Source organism: Tursiops truncatus, chromosome 1, assembly GCF_011762595.2.
Source record: "Tursiops truncatus isolate mTurTru1 chromosome 1, mTurTru1.mat.Y, whole genome shotgun sequence".
Lineage (NCBI taxonomy): Eukaryota > Metazoa > Chordata > Mammalia > Artiodactyla > Delphinidae > Tursiops > Tursiops truncatus.
In genome coordinates, this window is record NC_047034.1 from 155271104 (window position 1) to 155290488 (window position 19385).

The window sequence follows — 19385 nt, forward strand, 5'->3', positions numbered from 1 at the left end:
TCCTGAAATCATCATCTCTGACGCAGATATGGCTCCTTATCAAGACTCCTGACCACAGATGGACAGAAAAGAAGCAGGCAGAAGTGTGAGCCAGACAGCACAGGTGGGGAGAGTCAAGACTCAGAAAGAACAGACTACAGATCAAATCGTGGCCCCCTGGGAGTAGAGGAAGTTAGGCAGCTCTAGGATCCTTCCCACCCTTCCATCCATACACCCAACCTCCTTACTTGAGCACTTCTTCTCGACATTGTTTTTGGGGTGCGAAGCAGGCAATGGCCCAGACTTTGATCTCAATTCCATTGTAGAACTGTTTCCCCCGCATGTCCCAGACACCTTGATTGGGTGTGGCAATGGCCCGGTTCTGGGGATAGGCAAAGGGGGCGTCCAGGTGAGCCTCAGTAGAGCCAGGTGCGTAGGGGAGCAAAAGCCACGGGCTATACAACCCAACCTCCCCCCACATGTCCCAGAGATGTTGTCTGGCCCTGACCCTGCTCACCCGGCCGCCGTACTGCAAGATGGGCGCCGGCAGCACTCGCCCCGTCACCTCCGTCATGTCATCCTTCACCTTGATCCCAAATTCCTGAATGTAGGGATCTAGGTTGTAGCTGGCATTCTTCATCTGTAAGACAAAAGAAGGGGATCTCAGGAGAGCAGTAGCTTGGCAATACTGCTCACCTTCCAGGTCCCAAGCAGAAAGCCCTGAAGAACAGCTGAGGCTGGCAAGAAATAGCCCTAAAAAAGGGGTTGGGGGGAAGTGGAAGATGAGGTAAGTGGGAATGGATAACATAGGGAAGTAATACAGGAGAGAAAAAGAGATAGGAAACAAAGTAGCTACAGGGTCAAGAAGCAAGAGCAGTCCTATGGAGTCCCAGGTAACAAATCCAGACTTTTGTTTTCCTAAGGGTCCTGCCAGGGCAGAAAGGCATCTGTGCTACCAGGGACTCCCATGACTGCGCAACCAAGCATACGTTTCTCTGCATCCTCACTGACCAGGCGGCTGATCTCCTCTTGTCTGTCTGGGGCCGATCTAGCTGTAGCCTTTATCATGGTTGAAGTCTGGTTGTCAGTCAGCTTCTTAATGCAGCGCTGCCCAGCCACAATGTTACAGACCTAAGGAAACAAGAATACGTACTGCTGGCCTGAGTATAGTTCACCCTATACCCGGAGCCCCATAGTAAGGAAAGAGGACTTGGCTGTCAGTCCTGGGAAATGGACTAGAAAATCCCTTGTTTATAGACAGGTAAGTTAGAAAATATCCACGTGCAATACAAAAGGTAATACAGCCACTTTGTGATTAAGAGCTTGGGATCCAGAGGCAGATCTGGGCTCAGGGCTCATGTATTAAATAGGGAGAACAGTAACAATCTCCTAGGACTGTCTGGAGACTAAATTAAATAAAGCACTTAAAGAACCAAGTACAGTTCTGAACATTGTAAACACTCAGTAAGTTGTAGCATAAATTATTATTTACCAAAGGACCCAGTCTAGAGCTCTTCTTAAGACTAAAAAAACTCAATACACACAAACTGGATGCCTAGGTAGCAGACAGCTCTCCAATGGTAGCAGGCAGTCAGTCGTTCCACACTGCAACACACCAGGAGAACCAGCAGTGACTCAACTCTTGAGCCTGAGCCTACAGATGATCACTGAGCCCTTGGACTATAGAAATCACTGTCTGTTGACTGACAGTGTGCTCTGTTGGTGTGAGGAACATCCTGCCACATGGTTCTCTGTATTGGGCCCAAGAGAACACAATGGAGATCAGAAAAGACTTCCTAGTGATATATAAGACTTCCATTGCCCAATATACTATATTCAGGAAGCAGTGAACAGGAAGCCTTTTGGCAAAGTAGAGAGAACTCAAGAACACTTGAGTTTGAAGTCTAGCTTTGCCAATTCTAGAAGATGCTACCTTGGGTAGGACTCTTAACCACTCTAAGGCTCTGCTTCTTTAATTTTAGCCACCGGAAAAAGCACTAGCTGTCTCCTGAAGCTGTTGTGAGGATTTAGATGAAATGAAATGTAAAACTTGTTCCCATAGGGCCAATACACTAAGTACTGCTTCTCTGCCTAACTTCCAGAGTTCATGCTGAACAATGGTAGGGAAAACCAGGACAAGGTCACCTGCCCTTAGACTCTGTACCTCAAAGAATTAGTCAATTCCCTTAATGAAAATCCAGAATTGTTAAAATTTGTGAGGTTGCTCTCTTGAAGGTAACTTTAAGTTGTAGAACTCTTTACGGATAATTTCAACTACAGAATCAACACTGGAAAAAAGACTAAAGCAGGGATGTAGAGAAATCGGACCCCTTGTGCATTGCTGGTGAGAATGTAAAATGGTACAGCTGCTGTGGAAAACAGTATGGTGATTCCTCAAAAAATTAAACACAGAATTACCATATGACCCAGTAATTCCACTTCTGGGTATGTACTCAAAAGAAATGAAAGCAGGGACTAGAACAAATATTTGTACGCCTATATTCATAGCAGCATTATTCATAATAGCTAGAAGGTGAAAGCAACCCAAGTGTCCATCAATGAATGAACAGACAAACAAAATGCGGTATATACATACATCGAAATATTATTCAGCCTTAAAAAGGAAGGGAATTCTGACATATGCTACAATATAGATGAACCCTGAAGACATTACGTTAAGTGAAATAGGCCACTTAAAAAAAGGCCATATATTATATAATTCCATTTATATGAAATGTCTAGAATAGGCAAATCCACAGAGACAGAAGTAGATCAGTGGTTAGCAGGGGCTGGTGAGGAGGGCAGAAGGAATGGTAAGTGACTATTAATGGGTATGGGCTTTCTTCTGGGGGCAATGAAAATGTTTTAGAATCAGACAACGGTAATGGTTGCGCAACTCTGTGAATTAACTAAAACCCACTGAATTGTACATTTTAAGAGGGTGAGTTTTATGGAATGTGAATTATATCTCAATAAAGCAATTCTTAAAAAAACCTATCACCTACAATAGCCTATGTGATTTGACCCTGTACCTCTCTCCAAAATCATCTCCTACTACTTCTCCCCTCATACACTACATACCAGCCACTAAGCCTTCTGTCTCTCTAAGAAGATCCAAGCTCCCTGCTGCTTTAGAGCCTCTGTACTCACTATTAAACTCTTGCCTGGAAGGCTCTTCCTTCAGGTTGTAAAAGGTTGGTTCTATCTCATAATTTGGGACTCAGCTCAAATGTCTCCTAAAAGAAGCCTTCCCTGGTGGTCCAGTGGTTAAGATTCCGCACTCGCACAGGTTTGATCCCTGGTTGAGGAAGTTCCACATGCCGTCAGTGTGGCCAAAAAGAAAAAAAAAAAAGAAGCCTTCCCTGACCACAATAACTAAAGTGAATCTCCAACCCGCTCCACCCTTATGACTATCCCCTTAACCTGTTTTATTATTCTTACAGCACTTACCACCAACTGAAACTATCTTATTTACCAACTTATTATCTATCTCCCCCTTCTAGATTATAAGCTCCATGACAGCAGGGACTTTATCTGTCTTGTTAATCTCTGCTTTCCCCACACCTAAGAGTGTATGACTCATAGTAGGAGTTCAATAAATATTTGTTAAATAAACAAGCAACAGTAAAAATCAAAATACATAAGTTATTCACCTTGGAAACTATTGTTTAAACAGAAGTAATGTCAATTTGCTAACAAATCTCAGCTTGCAGTAGATATTACCCAAAGCCTATCTACTTAGCTGTAATTGCCATTAAAGACTTCTGTTTACATCTCAGAGAACATACTGTCTTCATCCCACTTTCTGTGCATCAGCAGCTATTACTAAGTCAGAGTTCTTGGGCTTTGGGATCTCTTCTTCCTTCAGCCTAATTTCCTCTGGTTAGTTCTGAAATCCCAGAAGCTCACAGAAAGAAGGCTTAAGTTTTGGTCCCAGCTATCTGACTCCTGCTGCTAGAACAGAGGACGGTCATCTAGGCTAGTGCTTTTCCAACTTAAATGTTCATATGAATCCTCTTTAGATTCTGTTAAAAGAGCTACTGATTCAGTAGGTCTAGGTGGAACCTGAGATTCTACATTTCAAACAAGCTCTCAGGTAATACCTATGCTCTTGGTCCACTGACCACACTTTGAGCAGCACTAGACTAGACAATGAAGCAGTCAGAGACAGTTTCTCATTAGACATTTTGGCTAGTGTATAGAAAACCAAATACAGCCCAGTGGTTCTCCATTTGCATTCTATGACTTAATGCAAATGACTTAAAAGCATTACTTAAGTAATGACTTAAGTAATGACTTAAGAGCATTACTATTCTTTCCTTAATTGCAGAATTTCAAAGGTCTGCTGAAGCATAAAAATATGACAAATCTTGGAGCGAAAACTTTTTCAAAAGGAACACACTGGGTTTCCCTCGTGGCACAGTGGTTAAGAATCTGATGCCTGCCAATGCAGGGGACACGGGTTCGAGCCCTGGTCTGGGAAGATCCCACATGCCGCGGAGCAACTAAGCCCATGCGCCACAACTACTGAGCCTGCACTCTAGAGCCCGTGAGCCACTACTGAGTCCTTGAGCCACAACTACTGAGCCCGTGAACCTAGAGGCTGTGCTCCTCAGGAAGAGAAGCCACCGCAATGAGAAGCCCGCGCACCGCAACGAAGAGTAGCCCCCGCTTGCCACAACTAGAGAAAGCCCGCGCATAGCAATGAAGACCCAATGCAGCCAAACATAAATTAATTAATTTTTAAAAAAAAAGGAACACATTGATCACTGGGGATACAGGATTCACGTTATAGGTAACGTTCATGTACATTTTCTGTAAAATAAAGTATACTTGTATCTTTAGGTCATTTAGATCCCGAGCTCCAGACAGGGAAAGAGAAATTAAGAGGACATGAGTGTAGGTATCTGAAATCTCTGTACTGAATGAACTAATTACTTATTAAACAGTAAATACAGCTTTCGCCTCTGCCTGGCAGTCCTGAAAGAATACGAGAGCAGGATGCGGGATAAGTAAAGAACTCAGCAGTTAAGAATGAGGCCTACATTTCACAGAATGACCTCTCAGAACATCAATTTTCCAAACCTAAAAATGATGAGAGACTACAAATGGAAGAATAGACCTCTGATGATCAGTGTGCAGGTACCGTGCTTGTTCCCCAGCCAGGCCATTACTTGGCAGTCTCACCTCTAGGGGCAGGTAGGTATGCTTTTGTTCCTGGCCAACTTGCAGGCAGGGCAGGTGGGGATACTTGAGCTGAAGGTTATATTTCTGCTTGAAATACTGTGCCACTGTGCACTCCACAGTCTGTCCACTCTCCAGCTGCAAGGGAAACCTGTTTGGGGGAAGGGAAAGAAGTGTCATAGCCTAGCATTCAGTAACACCTTTCTAGACCTACAACCATGGGAAGCGCCAGACTTGACTTCATCCCTATCCAACCTCTTTGAGCACTCCCACCACTCACAGGGAAGCAGAGGAAATACAGGGCTCCAAGAGTGAAGCCAAAGATTTGAAAGGCAAGTTCCACAATGGTCAGATCATATCTGACTCATCTGTATGTCTAGTGTTGTGCATGAAGCCTGACACACAGTAGGCACTCACAGTCCAGCACAGTCTGAAGTGAAGGACGTAGATGGAATCAGTGACAACTTTCCCAAGGGTCTAGCCTAGGATATCAACTTGCTTTTTCAGGAGGAAGAATAAGTTGAGAGAGATCCTAACGTTTATAGAACTGAGAAAGAAGCCAGAGAAAGACACCTGCTCTCCAGTAAAGGCCCAAGAAGGAAAGGTGGAGACCAAGAAGGTAAAAATGGTAGGGAGAGTATCAATGGATCTGGGAAGGTTAGGGGAGGGATGCCAAATTCCCACAGCTTATCTTCAAAAACAGGGCTCATCCTCAGGGCCAGGTGTGGGTGCAGAGAAAGTGAACAGAGTACGTTGAAATATCGGCCCTCTTCCACCAACAGTATGGCTTAGCAGCCCTGTCAACTTACGTCTGATGGCTGGCAGGGCGGCGGGTAACATTACACACGCGGTATTTCCTCTTCATCTGTCCACAGTGGGTCACTTCCACCTTCAGGCCTGGGACACACACACTGCTTGTCAGGGTTGGAAAAGGTTGCTCATGTGCCCAGGCTTGGCCTCTCCCCTGAATATATCCCAAGGGGATTTCCTTTTAGGACTAAAGAGAAAGTAGCACTGATTCCCCTCCCCGCCTGGTTGGGTCCTCACCCTTGATCTCCTTGGTGAAGCGCACACGCTGAGAGTCCGTGAGGGGCTTGGGCTGCTCATCTATGTTCCTGATGTCCAGCACCTCACACATGAACTCAATCACTGGCTGCGCCTTGTAGAAGGCAGTGGCTGAGACTGTGGGGACATGGTAAGTACAGCTCAGCTCAGGTTCTGTCTTCCAGAATAAATGGAAGCACTGCTCTTTACACCCTCTTCTTTATAGGGTATTGGGATGGGGGAGGGGTCCCAGGGCTGTAGGGATTAGACTAGGAGTGTGGTTACAGAGCTGGGAGGGATGAGGCTGGGAGTGTGGTCACTGGACTCAGGGTGCCCCTGGCTCCATAGCTCTCCCCACTCACCATCAATGTTGAGCATCATCTTCCACATGGCAGGGCGCACAGACTGGTGAAAGCCGAACCAGACCTCGCGCCCACCCCCCAGCGGGTGGTAGTAGCCCTCAGGCGGTGAGAAGAAGGAGCGGCCCACAGGGGTGTACCTGGCAGGGACAGGCAGAGAACTGGTCCCTCGGGCACAGGCCCCCACCCTGTGAGGCATCCTGGGCACGGAGGAGCCCTGGCCTGGAAGGCAGGACACCAGGGCTTTAATTCCAGCTCTGATCCTTTACTAGTTGTGTGACTGACCTTGTGCAAGTCTCTCCCCTTTTACTGCCCTGCAGGGACAGATGGGGTGAGGTCCAAAGATATCTACAAGGGACAGGGCCAAAGCTTTAAACCATCTAAATGTATATGCACACTTGCCTGGTATATGGTAGGGCTTCAAAGAATTTTTTATTTGAAAGGCACACGGTGGGACCTTAATATACGCTCATTCCCCTCCTCCTCCCACAGCACTTCTGCCACCACTTGTAGCCCAGATACTAACTACACCCAGTACCTCATGGATGCCAGGTGCCTCATGGCCACATCCAGGGCTTGCACAGACTCCAGGGGAACGGGGATCTGGCCACTAACCAAGGCCTCATGCAGCATGCGCCAGCTCACAATGGCTAGCCACTTGATGGAGACCTTGAAGATTCGATCCTTCCCTTCCCCAGGGATTGTCACCTCGAAGTCAACCTTCAGGAAAGAGAAAGGGGTGAAAGATTGCTGATGCTGTCCCACAGTCCAATATTCCCTGCCTTGCCCCTATTATCCTTCACCCCATAGGTTTCCCAGAATCTGCTTCTTAATCTGATAGGGACTCACAATGAAAACTTCAGAGTAAATCCAGCCCCTTAGTCTCCAGCCACCTTGGCTCAGTGTATCTGTCCCTCTCAACCACACTTAGTAGGAAGTCCCTTAGGTCTATTTTAAGTCTAATCTCAGTCTGTTTGGACAGGGACAGACATACAAGAGGCTAAATAAACATCAGCACCTACCCATCCCTCACCCTAAAACACACTTTCTCAGCACAAAAGACGAAAGGGATCTCTGGACTGCCAGACTCCAAACAGGCTTAGTTGAGTTCTGTCCCTCCCCAGATAGGTCCAGCCTGACTCCCAACCTTACCCGTTCATTGCCAATGGGCAGTGCTGTGACAGTGTAAATGTTCTTCTTTCCATCATACACGGGCTTGCGATCACCAAAGATCTGAGGCTTGAAATGCTGGACCATGTATTCCACCACTTCCCTGTGGGGAATGGGAAAGGCCAGTGGAAGCTGAAACACTACTACTTCAAGCTCTTGGAAGTAATTTAAACTCCAGGCAATGTCCCATCTACTATATTCTGTCCTACCAGCTACTAATCTCTATTCTAAGCAGTGCTTCTCAAGCTTCAACATTCATATGAACCACCTAGAGATCTAAAATGCAGGTTCTGATTCAGCAGATTTAGAGCAAAGTCTGAAATTCTACGTTTCTAATACGCTCCCAGGTGATATTTTTGGTCCTCGGATCACCCAGGCTCCGAAGGACCTAAAAGAGTGGTTGTGAGTGCCTTCTGAGCAGAGGGGGAGGCTGAGGGGAGAAGGGCTTAATCTCAGGGTCTGTCCAGAACCAGGAACAAAATCTAGGCTGCTCCAATCCCCAAGCTGATAATCAAGAAAGGTAGATGGGAAGAGCCCTGAATTGGAATAGGAATAAAGTGTGGAAGAAGAACCTCACCTCTTCCATCTCTCTGAAGTCCTTAGTCCTACCACCCTGTTTTCTCTCCATTATCATCTCTTTCCTGATTTCAGTTCCTGTGCTCTGCTACTTAGATTCCAGAGTATCCATCTAGCCTTCAAAATCCCAGTCCATCCAACTATCTGAACTCTTCGCTTTCTAAACCAAAGCTCTTGAATACTATTGGATAAAAAGACTCAAACTATACATTGGAAGCAACTGTAAACACATGGTTTTAATGCCAATTAGGCCTCAGTGCTGCCCAGCAATCTTTTTCATATCTCTGATCACTTCCATCCTCACAGATTGTGTCAAACCTTCTCCACTACCCGCCTAACAACAGAATCCACTCCTACCTCAGATCAAAAAGCATCTTTAATAATTTTGAAAGGAGTAGAACATAGAAGGCAAGGCCACCCTCAAGTTCCCAGACATATAAACAAATACATTTATATACACTTGCCTCTTTTCCTCTTTCTTTCCTCTCACACTTGAAATATCCCTTCCATATATAATTTTTAAACATCTGAAATTATGTTCAACTTCACTCAGTAGAGAAATACAATTTAAAATTAGACCAAGATACAATTCTCTACTTATCAGAATGCCAACAACTAAAAAATCCAATATACTGAATTGGTGTGGATATGGGATGATACCTTACTGATGGGAGTATAAATTGGTACAACTTACCTTAAAAAAAACTGGTAACATCTCAAAAATTTTAAATGTATTATGCCAGCAATTCCAGCCTAGGAACTTATCCTACAGATACACTTGTATTTGCGTGCAAAAATGTATCTATATTAATATTCTACACAGTTTCACTTTCGTAGCAAAAGTTTAGACTCAACCTAAATGTTCCTGAATAGATTTATTAAATAGGTTATAATATATCCATTCAATGGAATATCTATGAAGCTATGCAAAAGAATGAGACAGATATGTAGGTATTGATATATATTACTTTCCAAATTATATTGTTCAGTGGACAAAAGCAAGGTGCAGAGCAGTGTATATAAGATTCTGTATTCTGTGTGCTTTAAAAATGTTCTGTAAACATATAGGCTTGCATATGTATAGAAAAATATCTGGAAATGTACTCAAGAATGGTAATAATGAATGCATCTGGGGAAAGGGACTAGGAGACAGGAGGCCAGGGTAATACGAGACATTTTTCATTGCTACTCTTCCTGTAATATTAAATTTTTTTTTTACATTGTGCATATATATATGTGTCCTCCTGCCTCAGCAAGGACATCCCACTCACTCCTCTCCTCTCTGTCTTGTACCTTTAACCTCTCCTGCACTAGCTCCTTCTCGGTTTATAAACATACCCATGTCTCATTCTTAAAAACTTTTCATTTATTCATTTCAACAAATAATGAAATGCAGTAGGCACTATACTTGACCCCTATAATCTTCTCTAGCCAACATATTCCCTCTCTCCCCATGCTTCACTATCAAGCTATCTAGAAAAAAGCTATCTGTTCTCACTATCCCTACCACATTACCTTCCATTTATTCCTTAACTCACTGTTAGATTACTAGCCCAACTCCTCTACTGAAACTACTGTGGCAATAGGTACCAATTGTCTCCTAATAGCCAAATCCAGTGATATTTTTCAACATTTACCTTACTTAGAATCTCTTCCTCAAGAACTTTCTTGAATTTGGTGATATCACCCTCTACTAGTTTTTCTTTTACCCCTCTGGATTCTCTTTTAAGGCTGTGAGACTCAGGAAAATAAGGACTACTGGACTTAGTGGCTTAAACGTGCATTACTTACCGGTTGACTCTGCGAGGACACTTATCCGGCTTGATATCCACCTCGTAGTGGTAGACGTCAATCTTAGGGATGTCCACTTCAAAGTAGTTGGCCAGAAGCTTGATTGGTTTCCCCACGGTGCCAATGCCAGGCCGGCGAGGTGCCTGGAACACCTGCTGCAGGGGGGGCAGGTAGGTGCCTGCAGCTACAAGACAGAGAGGCTGGTGAGGGTAGAGTCTGGTAATTTCCTTACCACTCTGATCAGAGAAGGCACAAGGCCTCCTAGAACGGGAGCAGCAAAGTGTAGGAAAAGCCTCTTTCCTGACTACCCAACCCAACTGAGGGCTTCCACTGGCTGAAACAACCCAGGCTCATTTTTTAAAAACTCTTTCCAGTTAGGAAAATTACCCTTGTTGTCTATCTTAAATTCATCAAATGAGTATGTAATATCTTCCTATTACATGTTAAGTAGACGGGCTAAATCTGGCTCTAGTAACAAAACTCTTTCTTCCCTCTACTAGATGAAGACTCCTTCAGGTTATCTAGCAGACCAAGAAAGCCTTATTATCTGTCAGCCAGATGCTCACTTCACTCATCACCATCCTGAACACAAAATAGTATCATCTTAATGCTTCTCTGCACTGCAGGCAGGAGGAAGACCTAAAGAAGGCCAAGTGCTGGGGCGGGCGGATGGGGGGAGGCCACGCAAGGAACAGGGCAGTGTCTGAGAAAAGATTAAGGCAACCGAATGGCTGAGGATGGAGCAGAAAAGGAGAAAAGGCTAAAAGGATGGATTTTGGAGACTAAGGAAAGGAGAGAGGCTGAAACACGGAGCTGGTGAAGAGGCTGGAACTGGAGGTCACAGCCCAAAAATGCTTGAACTGGGAAGGAGGAAAGGCTGGAGTTAGGGCTGGGGCAAGACAGTTTAGAGTTGAGAGCCTGGGCAAGAAGCAAGGCTGCAAGTGGGGAGACAATGAAGAAGTTCAAAAGAAGAAAAAGCTAGGGAATGAAGACAGGCTAAATATAGGAGACTGAGGCAAGAGTAAACTAGAGTAGAGGATTTGGGAAGGAGGGGCAGACAGTAGCATCCTGGAGAAGACGAGATTACTGCTTCTGGGAAGAAGAATACAAGATTCTTTCCAGGCCCACAGCTCCTTCTACACAGAGGGCCCAGACAGTAGCAGAAGGGGTTTAAGACAGAGGCAGCCCTTGGGAAAGGGCTAGGGCAGGGCCAACTCCCACTACTTTCTCCTCTATTGCCACCAGTCTGATTGCTGCCCCTGGTTTTATTTTCTAGCTTGAGGGGAAAGGGAAGAAAAGAGGAAACTGCCTAAGAGAACCCTCCCTCAGCATCTACTATTGTCTTTGCCAGCAGAGGACCAGCCCAGGTGGGAGGAAAGAGGGACAAAACAGCCCAGAACCTCCCATTACCAGAGATCTGCTTTCACAGTTGGCGAGGCTGGGGGGATGGGGCATATCCTCAGCAGGGGGGTCAGGAAGAGGTCAGAACCATTCAAGGGAGGGGCCTGCTTTCCAGAGCTAAGCTGCTGTGTCTCCTTCTAACCACCTGTCAAGCCTACCCTACTCCACAGACAGGGAAACACAGATGGGAATGGCAGCCCAGTCTGGGGAGAAAAGGCCTTCAGGATTCAGCTACCCGGGGAAGTGAAAGCTTAACTACTAGCACCTGGCCACATACCCCAGAAAGAACTGAACAGAAATTATACACAAGCCATAGATAGACATACACATCCAAACACATACTTAGACCTGGACAGTGTACCTTCATACACATACCCCTCACCAGCCTAGATTGTGAGATCTTCAAAGATACAGGCTGTATCTGCCTTGGTCACTGCTGAATCTCCAGCGCCTGGCATATAGGTGTTCAATATACAGATACTAAATGAATTAACAAACAGATCCATAGACACACCACAAAGAACACACAAGCATACACAGCACACAAACACCTGCACACTGCTCAGAAACAATTATAAACCCAGCACAGGACAAACATGACCCTAGTGGAAGTAGCTGGTAAGAGATACCCTTTCCCTCCCCAAGTTCTTACATTCCATTCACCTCCTTAGCCTCCCAGGCTGAATAATTGTTAGGAGCCTTGGGAGAAAGACATCCCCTAGAGCTAGGGGCTGGGTAGAAATGATGGGGGATGGGACAGACACTCTAGCCTCAAAACCTTCTCTTTCCCAGAAACAGGACTACACACCAGACTTAGCCTTAGGCACCCTCCACTCCTAGGAGGCTTTGGAAAAACAAGGAGCCCCCACCCTCCCCTTCATACCCAAACTAGGGAAGGCAGGAGGAAGAGAGAACCTCTCTCCCACTCCACTCCCCTGCAAGCCTTACAGCAGTACAAAGTTCCTCCCCTAACCCCACCCTGCCCCCAGCTTTTAGTCTGAGAAAGGGAGACACTTCCCTTCAGAGCCAGACAGGGACAGACGGCCACTTTGTGATGCAGATGAGGGCCCCAGCACAGAGGACAAAGCTTGGGCCTTGGGGGAAAGGGGCGGGGCCCTTCCCTGCAGACAAAAGCATGGAGGGAGGGGCTATGAAAAGGACACTCCCCCTCCCCCATCCTCAACCAGCCCTGAGAAGGAAAAGTAACAGAGCTGAAAGGCCTGGCTCAGGGATTCCTTCCCTGCAGTTCTGAGGCACACATACCTCCCAATAAGCTAGACAGCCCACTCAAAAGACAAACTCAAGGTTGGGTTAGCTGTCCAGTAAGCAAAGAGTAAAGGGCCAATCGCTCCAAAAAGAATTTGTCCACACACTGAGTACACACAAATTATTAAATATCCACACATGTGCTTAACCATTTATGTTCACACTGGAATGTGATTCAATTCAAAAAATAAAGACGTACTTGTGTCAGGGCCTAGACATTGGTTGGTTCCGCAGATAAATCAGACACCACCTCTACCCTCTGGGAGCTCCCAGTCCAGTATATGTACTTGTAACACACCTGAGCACAGAAGGCACACCTGGCCATAAGCCCAGTGAAGCCAGCAACAATACCTTGCTTTGTGTACGTACTGTGTCCTCAAACCTCCAAGAAAATAGTCCGAGCCTAGGAAGGAGGCAGTTATGGGATCCCTCCACTCACAGCTTCCAGAATGAATTTCAATTACACCTTTTGATGAGGTAAAGCCTGCCTCATTAGGCTACAGCCAACTCCAGATACCAGGCTCTAGTTCCTTCCCTAGAAGCTATAAATATGTAACATGAATCAGAAAAAGTCAACTTTTTCATCACTCTAGAGGCTATTAGAAATTCACCATAATAGATCAATCTGGTATGGGTGCCAGCTCCCAGCAATCCATCTGGACCTCTGGGACCTCTACTACTCTAGTCCCTGGGTTGCTGCAAGTAGTCTCCAGCCCAGAAAAACCACGAGAGCTCCTGGAATGGAGAAAGGGGCCTAAGGGAAGGAGGAAGTAGTTTTCTGAAGTCAGTTGCTCCCTGCATTCCACCTTAAGGCTTACACAGCCTTTACAAGGTTGTTTTTGTCCCAGGGAAAGTAGTCACTAAGTACTTATAGATCACTGAATGGATGACTCGAAGAATGAGTCTGAGTCGGCAGGAGCTATTTCCTTAAGGGGATTAGATCTGGTATAAAAGACAAAGATGCTTCAACCAGAAATGAAATTCCTGTCCCAAATGGAAATCCTATTCCCACTCCGAGATCAAATGGAAGGAAGTAGTGAGACAAGACCTAAAGGATTCCCAGGTCCAGACTGCTCCTCCCATCAAAAGGGTAAGAGACAGGACACAGGAGGTGCCACCACTACACAACACATCCAGGGACTCTGGTCTTCTTGGGGCAGCCTTGCCTCAGTTTCTCCTCTATTCTTACCGCCTTTTCTCCTGATTGTAAATAAGGAGAAGTTAAGGCTATCACCTGGGACACCATGGTGAAGGCTATAGACTTCCCCCTACCCCAAACAACGTATTTGTGACAAAAGGCTAGCTTGACGACCTTGGGTCTAATAACATGGCCCTGACAGTTTCTGGGGAGTAGAGAGAGGAAAAAGAAAAGATACTCAGTGGGGGACAACAAACATAAAAATATTAAGGTATAGAAAGATTAGGCTGTCGACTCAGGAGACATTCAATAGAGAGGTCATTTTCCTTGGATTAAAAGATCCCAATTCTGCTCACTGTTGGACCGTGCAAACCAGGCAGAAAACCCCTTCTAGGTAAACCTGGTCCTGGCCTTGGTACCTCAGTAACCAACACATTTTTTAAGGCCTGTCTTCAAGGGGGACCCGTCCATAACCTAAAACATTGCTTCCATCCCAGTCTTTCCTCATCCCAGTGGCAGAATAAGGCACTTTAGCAGTTTCCCTCAACCTATTCTTGGCAAATTATGACTGAAGGTTTTCAGGGCCAAGTGCAAGAGCCCCAAGATGGGGAAGGGGCCCATTTCCACTTGTACTCTGCCAGCATAACCTAAGAGAGACTGCAGCCCAACAGTGCGCTCCTTTTTGCAATCCAACCTGCGGGTCTGGGGGTGGGGGGTTCGGGCGGCCACGCCCCCACCACATCGGGCAACCCGTTCCAGCTGCCACCTCCGCGCATGCTCCGGCGCCTCCGCTCCATCTCCCTAGACCGGGGGGGGGGGATCCCGGGGCTGGATCCCCACCCACTGCCCCCTGACCCTCGCCCCCGCGTCAGGCCCGGCTGGGGCGGAGCTCACAGCCCAGCTCTGGCGCCTTCTCCCAAAAGACATCAGCCCAGCCCAGCCCGGCTGAGCCCCCGCCCCCGGCATGCGGCAGCTCTGGGCCCATCTGTGTCGACCCCCTCCTCTCCTGGACACCTGGGGCCCGCCCCCTGCCACCTGCCGGGCCTCTCCCTAGGCCTCCCGGGATCTCCGAGTGTCCTTACGTGCGTTCAGGCCCTTCTCCCAGAGCACTTCCCACCTCCAGGAGTGCATACAGCCTCCTTTGATAAATGGCCCCCGTCTCTGAGCTCCCTTCACAAGGTTTCCCCCGGAACTGCACACAGCCCCCTTCAAACTGGGCCCCCCATCTCATAAGAGCCCCTTTCCTCACTCAGGAAACCTTTCCTCACTCGGAAATCCTGCTCTTCACGCGGGAGTCCCCTAGTCCTTGGAGCATGCACCGTGCCCCTCTGCCGGGGGCCCTTACCTGCTCCCGAGGGTCCCGCTTCCATCCCATATACCCGTGCGGAGGTCAGGCGGCCCGGAGACTGTGGAGTCCAGCGTGAAGGGCCTAGGTACCCCGCACTTTAGCTGCTTGGGCTCCCGGGCCGGGCTCGGCTACCCCCCCAAGCCCGGCCGCTCGCGCCGCCGCCCCCGCAGCCTCCGTTGCAGCCGCCGCCGCGGAGCCTGCAGCAGCTCCCCCAGCTAGCGCCCGGCCCGCTGCCAGTGCGCAGGCGCGACCGCCAGGCCCAGGGGGCGGACGGGAACGAGTCAAACGGGGCGCTCCGACAGCAACAAAGGCCAATGGAGAGGGGCGGGGGCACCGGGGACCGGAGGCAGCGGCCCCTGGCGGTCACCCGTCGCCATGCAGCCCGGCGAGAGGGCTCCGGTAGAGGCGCCGCGGAACCACGCAGTGGCTTAAGTGGGGCGGGGCGGGAGGACAACCCCCCGCAGCAACCTCCGGCCTTGTCTTTTCCCCAAACCTGTCCCTCCAAGCCTACACACAGCCTCCCCCCTTCACACAGGGCCACGCGCACATTTCCACCTCATTCCCAGGTCACCCTCACACACTCCGAGAGCCCCGTCACCCAGGGGCCCTGCCTCCCACCTCTCCTCCCAATCACCCTCATCCTTCAAGCCTCGGCTGCAAAGCGATTGCCTCCGCGAAGCCTTTCTCCGTCCCTAGTCACTGAACTCACTGACGCCACCCTCTCTTCCAGGCCGACTACCGGGCGCTGAGACCACAGATATGAAAGAGGCTGCCTACCCTGGAAGATGTCGCAGTCTCAACTTGAGTGCAGCTCCTGAGCTCTACCTGCGGGACCTGGGAAACACCTGTCTCCACTTTCTCATCTACAGCTCACGCCTCAACTCAGTCAATCCGTTTCTGCCCTCACCATGTCACTTAAAACACTTTTTGTGTCGAAATTCAAAGGATAATTTTCAACTCTTATTTCTCTGCAGCATCTGACACTTTGCCTCTCCTTCCTTTTTGAGGCTTCTACTTGGCTTCAGCATTTTCTGAGGTCTCCTATTGCCTAAGCCCTTTTCAGCCTTCTTCAAGGGCCCCCCTCTTGCTTTTGATTCATTAAATAACAGTGTTCACCATGGTTTCAAACCCACCTCTCTTCTCATTCCACTCTCCACTTTTCCCTTAAAGGTCTCATCCATTCTTATGACTCAACTATCCTTCCAAATCTCTATTTCCAACCATGTCTCAGACTCATATTTCCAAGTGTCTGCTGGACAGCTCCACCTGGATCTACCAGCACTTCAAATTTCAAGAGTCCAAATCCAAACTCTATCTTTCCCCCACAAACGTGCTTGTCCTATACCTCCTGTCTCTGTGAAGGGCACCTTCATCCCAGAAATGACAGTTTCTCTCTCTCCCTTGCTTCTTCCCCTATACAGCTGTTCACAAAGACCTGACATGTTTACCTCCTGAACTGCTCTCGCATGATCTCCCTGACATTCTTCTGATGGCTCCTTGTGCTGGTGCAGACCTTTACCATACCTTGCCAAAAGTATCACAATCACCTCCTTGCTGGTCTCACGGTTTCGGGGAACATTTCTCCTATTTGGTCTGCATCAATTGATAGGTGGTAAGAGACCCCAGCTCAAACATCACTTTTCCATATATTCATTCATATGTATGCATCATCCATCTGTATTTTTTGATGCCTACTTTACACTAGATGCCGTGCAGAAGGCTAGGAACTTAAGAGAGAGACCATATCCAGTTGCTACCCATTGGGAAGATTCATTTCTGACACTTTTCATAGTATGCTTTGCTTTTCTCTAGCAGAGGTTCTCAAATAGCAGGCATCAGAATCACCTGGAGGGCTTGTTAAAACACTGAATGTTAAGCACCGCCTCCAGAATTTGTGATTCAGTAGGTCTTGGGTGGGACCCAAAGAATACATGTTTCTGGTAAGTTTCCAGATGGGGCTGCTGCTGCTGATCTGGGGACCACATTGTAAGAACTACTGCTCTACAAGATAAAGTTAAGAACAAAGACTCTAAAGCCACACTGTTTTGGTTCCAATCCTGGTGCTGCCATTTACTAGCTGTGAAAATTACTTAACTTCTGTGTGTCCCAATTTCCTCCTCCCCTATTTTAGGGGGTGAAAATAGTACCTACCTCATTGGACTGTTATTAATATATATAAAGACCTTAGAACAGTACCTAGAAGAATGCAGGTGAAGTATTGGCTACTACCATAATTACTGTCTGTCTCTTGTACTACATTCTAAATTCTTTAAGAGCAGGGACCATATCAGATGTACTTCTGTCCCCCTTTAGTGGTTCGCACAAGCTGTGCCCAGAATGATCAGTAAATTTGGGTTGATCTGTGTCAAACAGATGGCATCAAAACATCCTCAGAAATAGCAAGATCTCTGCCTTGGTGTAACTAAGCTAGAAGCTCAGCATTCCTTAAGAAGAGTTTGAATCCCCTGTTCTAAATATGAAGCCTCACACTTAACTTTGTGGAAAGGCACTGGTCACTATTCTGATCCACCTCCAAAGTGGCTAGTGGAGTCAAGCCTTGCCCTGGCCTTGCAGGGTCTCTCTGCAGAGTGTCTTCATCATCAAGGATTTCACTCTTGGCTAGGCAAAGTGGTAGAGTATAAAGGAATTCCAGATAGTATCTTGTTTTCTTATTCAGACTTCTTTCAGTAACTCCTGATGTACCTTCCCAGAAAGCTTATTGGCTCCTTCTGTTTCCAGTTCAATCCTTCCACCTCAATCCATAGCTAAGTCACACCCAAGGGCCTCTGCTACGTAGGCCAGACCTCAGATCTTTCCACTTACACACCTTCCCTAAACGCAGAGTTTCCTGGCCCCAAAACAACAAGAATAGCCTAAGAAAAAAACTGTATCTCCATCTATATTTTCCTTTTTTAAAATATTAAAAGAACAGCCTGGGAACAATGAAATCAAGGTAGTATAGTAGACATAAAGCAAATCGTATACCCTATTATCAGAAAATGAATCACTAACACCTCCTGCATGCACCATCTCTTTTTATCTATAATAAAATGTATTTCTTGTATAATATTTCAGGAGATAATTCTAAAAATCAGAAATCATGAACAATGGAATTAATAAATGTTACCTTGTACTTTGAAAAGATTTATGCAATTGGTAGACTTTTTAAAATTATGCTATCATTGACATACATAAACTGCACATAAAGTATACAATTTAATCAATTCTAACATATGTATCGATCTGTGAAACCATCATCACAATCAAGACAGTGAACATATTTATCTCCCCAATTTTAAAACTCATCACAGAGATTTAACAAATACAAGGGAATTTTTTTACATAACTATAGACTAATGAATCTGATACCTGATCAAAAGTTTAAACTACAATTTTTTTCCTTTAAAAAATTCAAAACAGAATAAAAAGCAAGAATTGAGCAACAATTAAGGAGGACACTGAGAAAACTATCAAAAATTACCAAACAACATCTGGCCCAGAAGGTTTACTGTGTAATATTTCCAACCATTCCTTAAAGAGATAATTCTGTTCCATGTTATATGAATGGTTCTAGAACATGAGAAAAACGGGAATTTTCCCAATTTGTTCACAATAGCAGATAAAGACCCACACCTCTTATCATATGATGATATTACAAAAAGAGATCTCAGGAATATGGATGCAAAAATCACAAGTCAAATACTAGCCTACAGAATTCTGTAAGAGAATAATTAAAATTATGATAATAATATTAACACTTAACATTATTAAGTATTTACTTAATATTAAGTGTCAGGCACTGTTCCAACACTTTACATAAGTTAACTCACATAATCCTCACAAAAATCCTGGTGCATCATAGAACATATAGGTGAGCTTGGGCTAAGAAGCAATAGGTAAATAAACAGCACAGGCAGATACTATCATTAAAAATAAAGACACAGAGGGACTTCCCTGGTGGTCCAGCAGTTAGGACTCCATGCTCCCAATGCAGGGGGCCCAGGTTTGATCCCTGGTCAGGAAACTAGATCCTGCATGCAGCAACTAAAAAAGATCCCACACACCACAACAAAGATCCCACGTGCTGCAACTAAGACCCAGCGCAGCCAAATTAACTAATTAATTTTTA

General features: G+C 46.3%; 1 protein-coding gene across 6 annotated transcripts in view; it reads right to left on the minus strand.

Moving 5' to 3' along the window:
- Positions 1 to 15500, minus strand: part of LOC101337071 (protein argonaute-1) — a 30352-nt gene extending 14852 nt beyond the window's left edge. Inside the window, exons 1-11 of one of the 6 annotated variants that reach the window (XM_073791995.1) lie at positions 15254 to 15500; positions 10104 to 10287; positions 7719 to 7839; positions 7105 to 7286; positions 6570 to 6706; positions 6211 to 6345; positions 5973 to 6060; positions 5167 to 5314; positions 991 to 1110; positions 488 to 619; positions 228 to 361 (exon numbers count right to left, since the gene is read on the minus strand). In XM_073791995.1, the coding sequence (XP_073648096.1) occupies positions 228 to 361; positions 488 to 619; positions 991 to 1110; positions 5167 to 5314; positions 5973 to 6060; positions 6211 to 6345; positions 6570 to 6706; positions 7105 to 7286; positions 7719 to 7839; positions 10104 to 10287; positions 15254 to 15278 (1406 nt within the window). In that variant the 5' untranslated portion in view covers positions 15279 to 15500. Of the gene's footprint in view, positions 1 to 227; positions 362 to 487; positions 620 to 990; positions 1111 to 5166; positions 5315 to 5972; positions 6061 to 6210; positions 6346 to 6569; positions 6789 to 7104; positions 7287 to 7718; positions 7840 to 10103; positions 10288 to 15253 lie in introns of those variants that run through there. The other 5 variants (XM_073792000.1, XM_033838053.2, XM_019938128.3 and 2 more) reach the window with 5 other exon arrangements.
- Positions 15501 to 19385: the final 3885 nt, after the last annotated feature.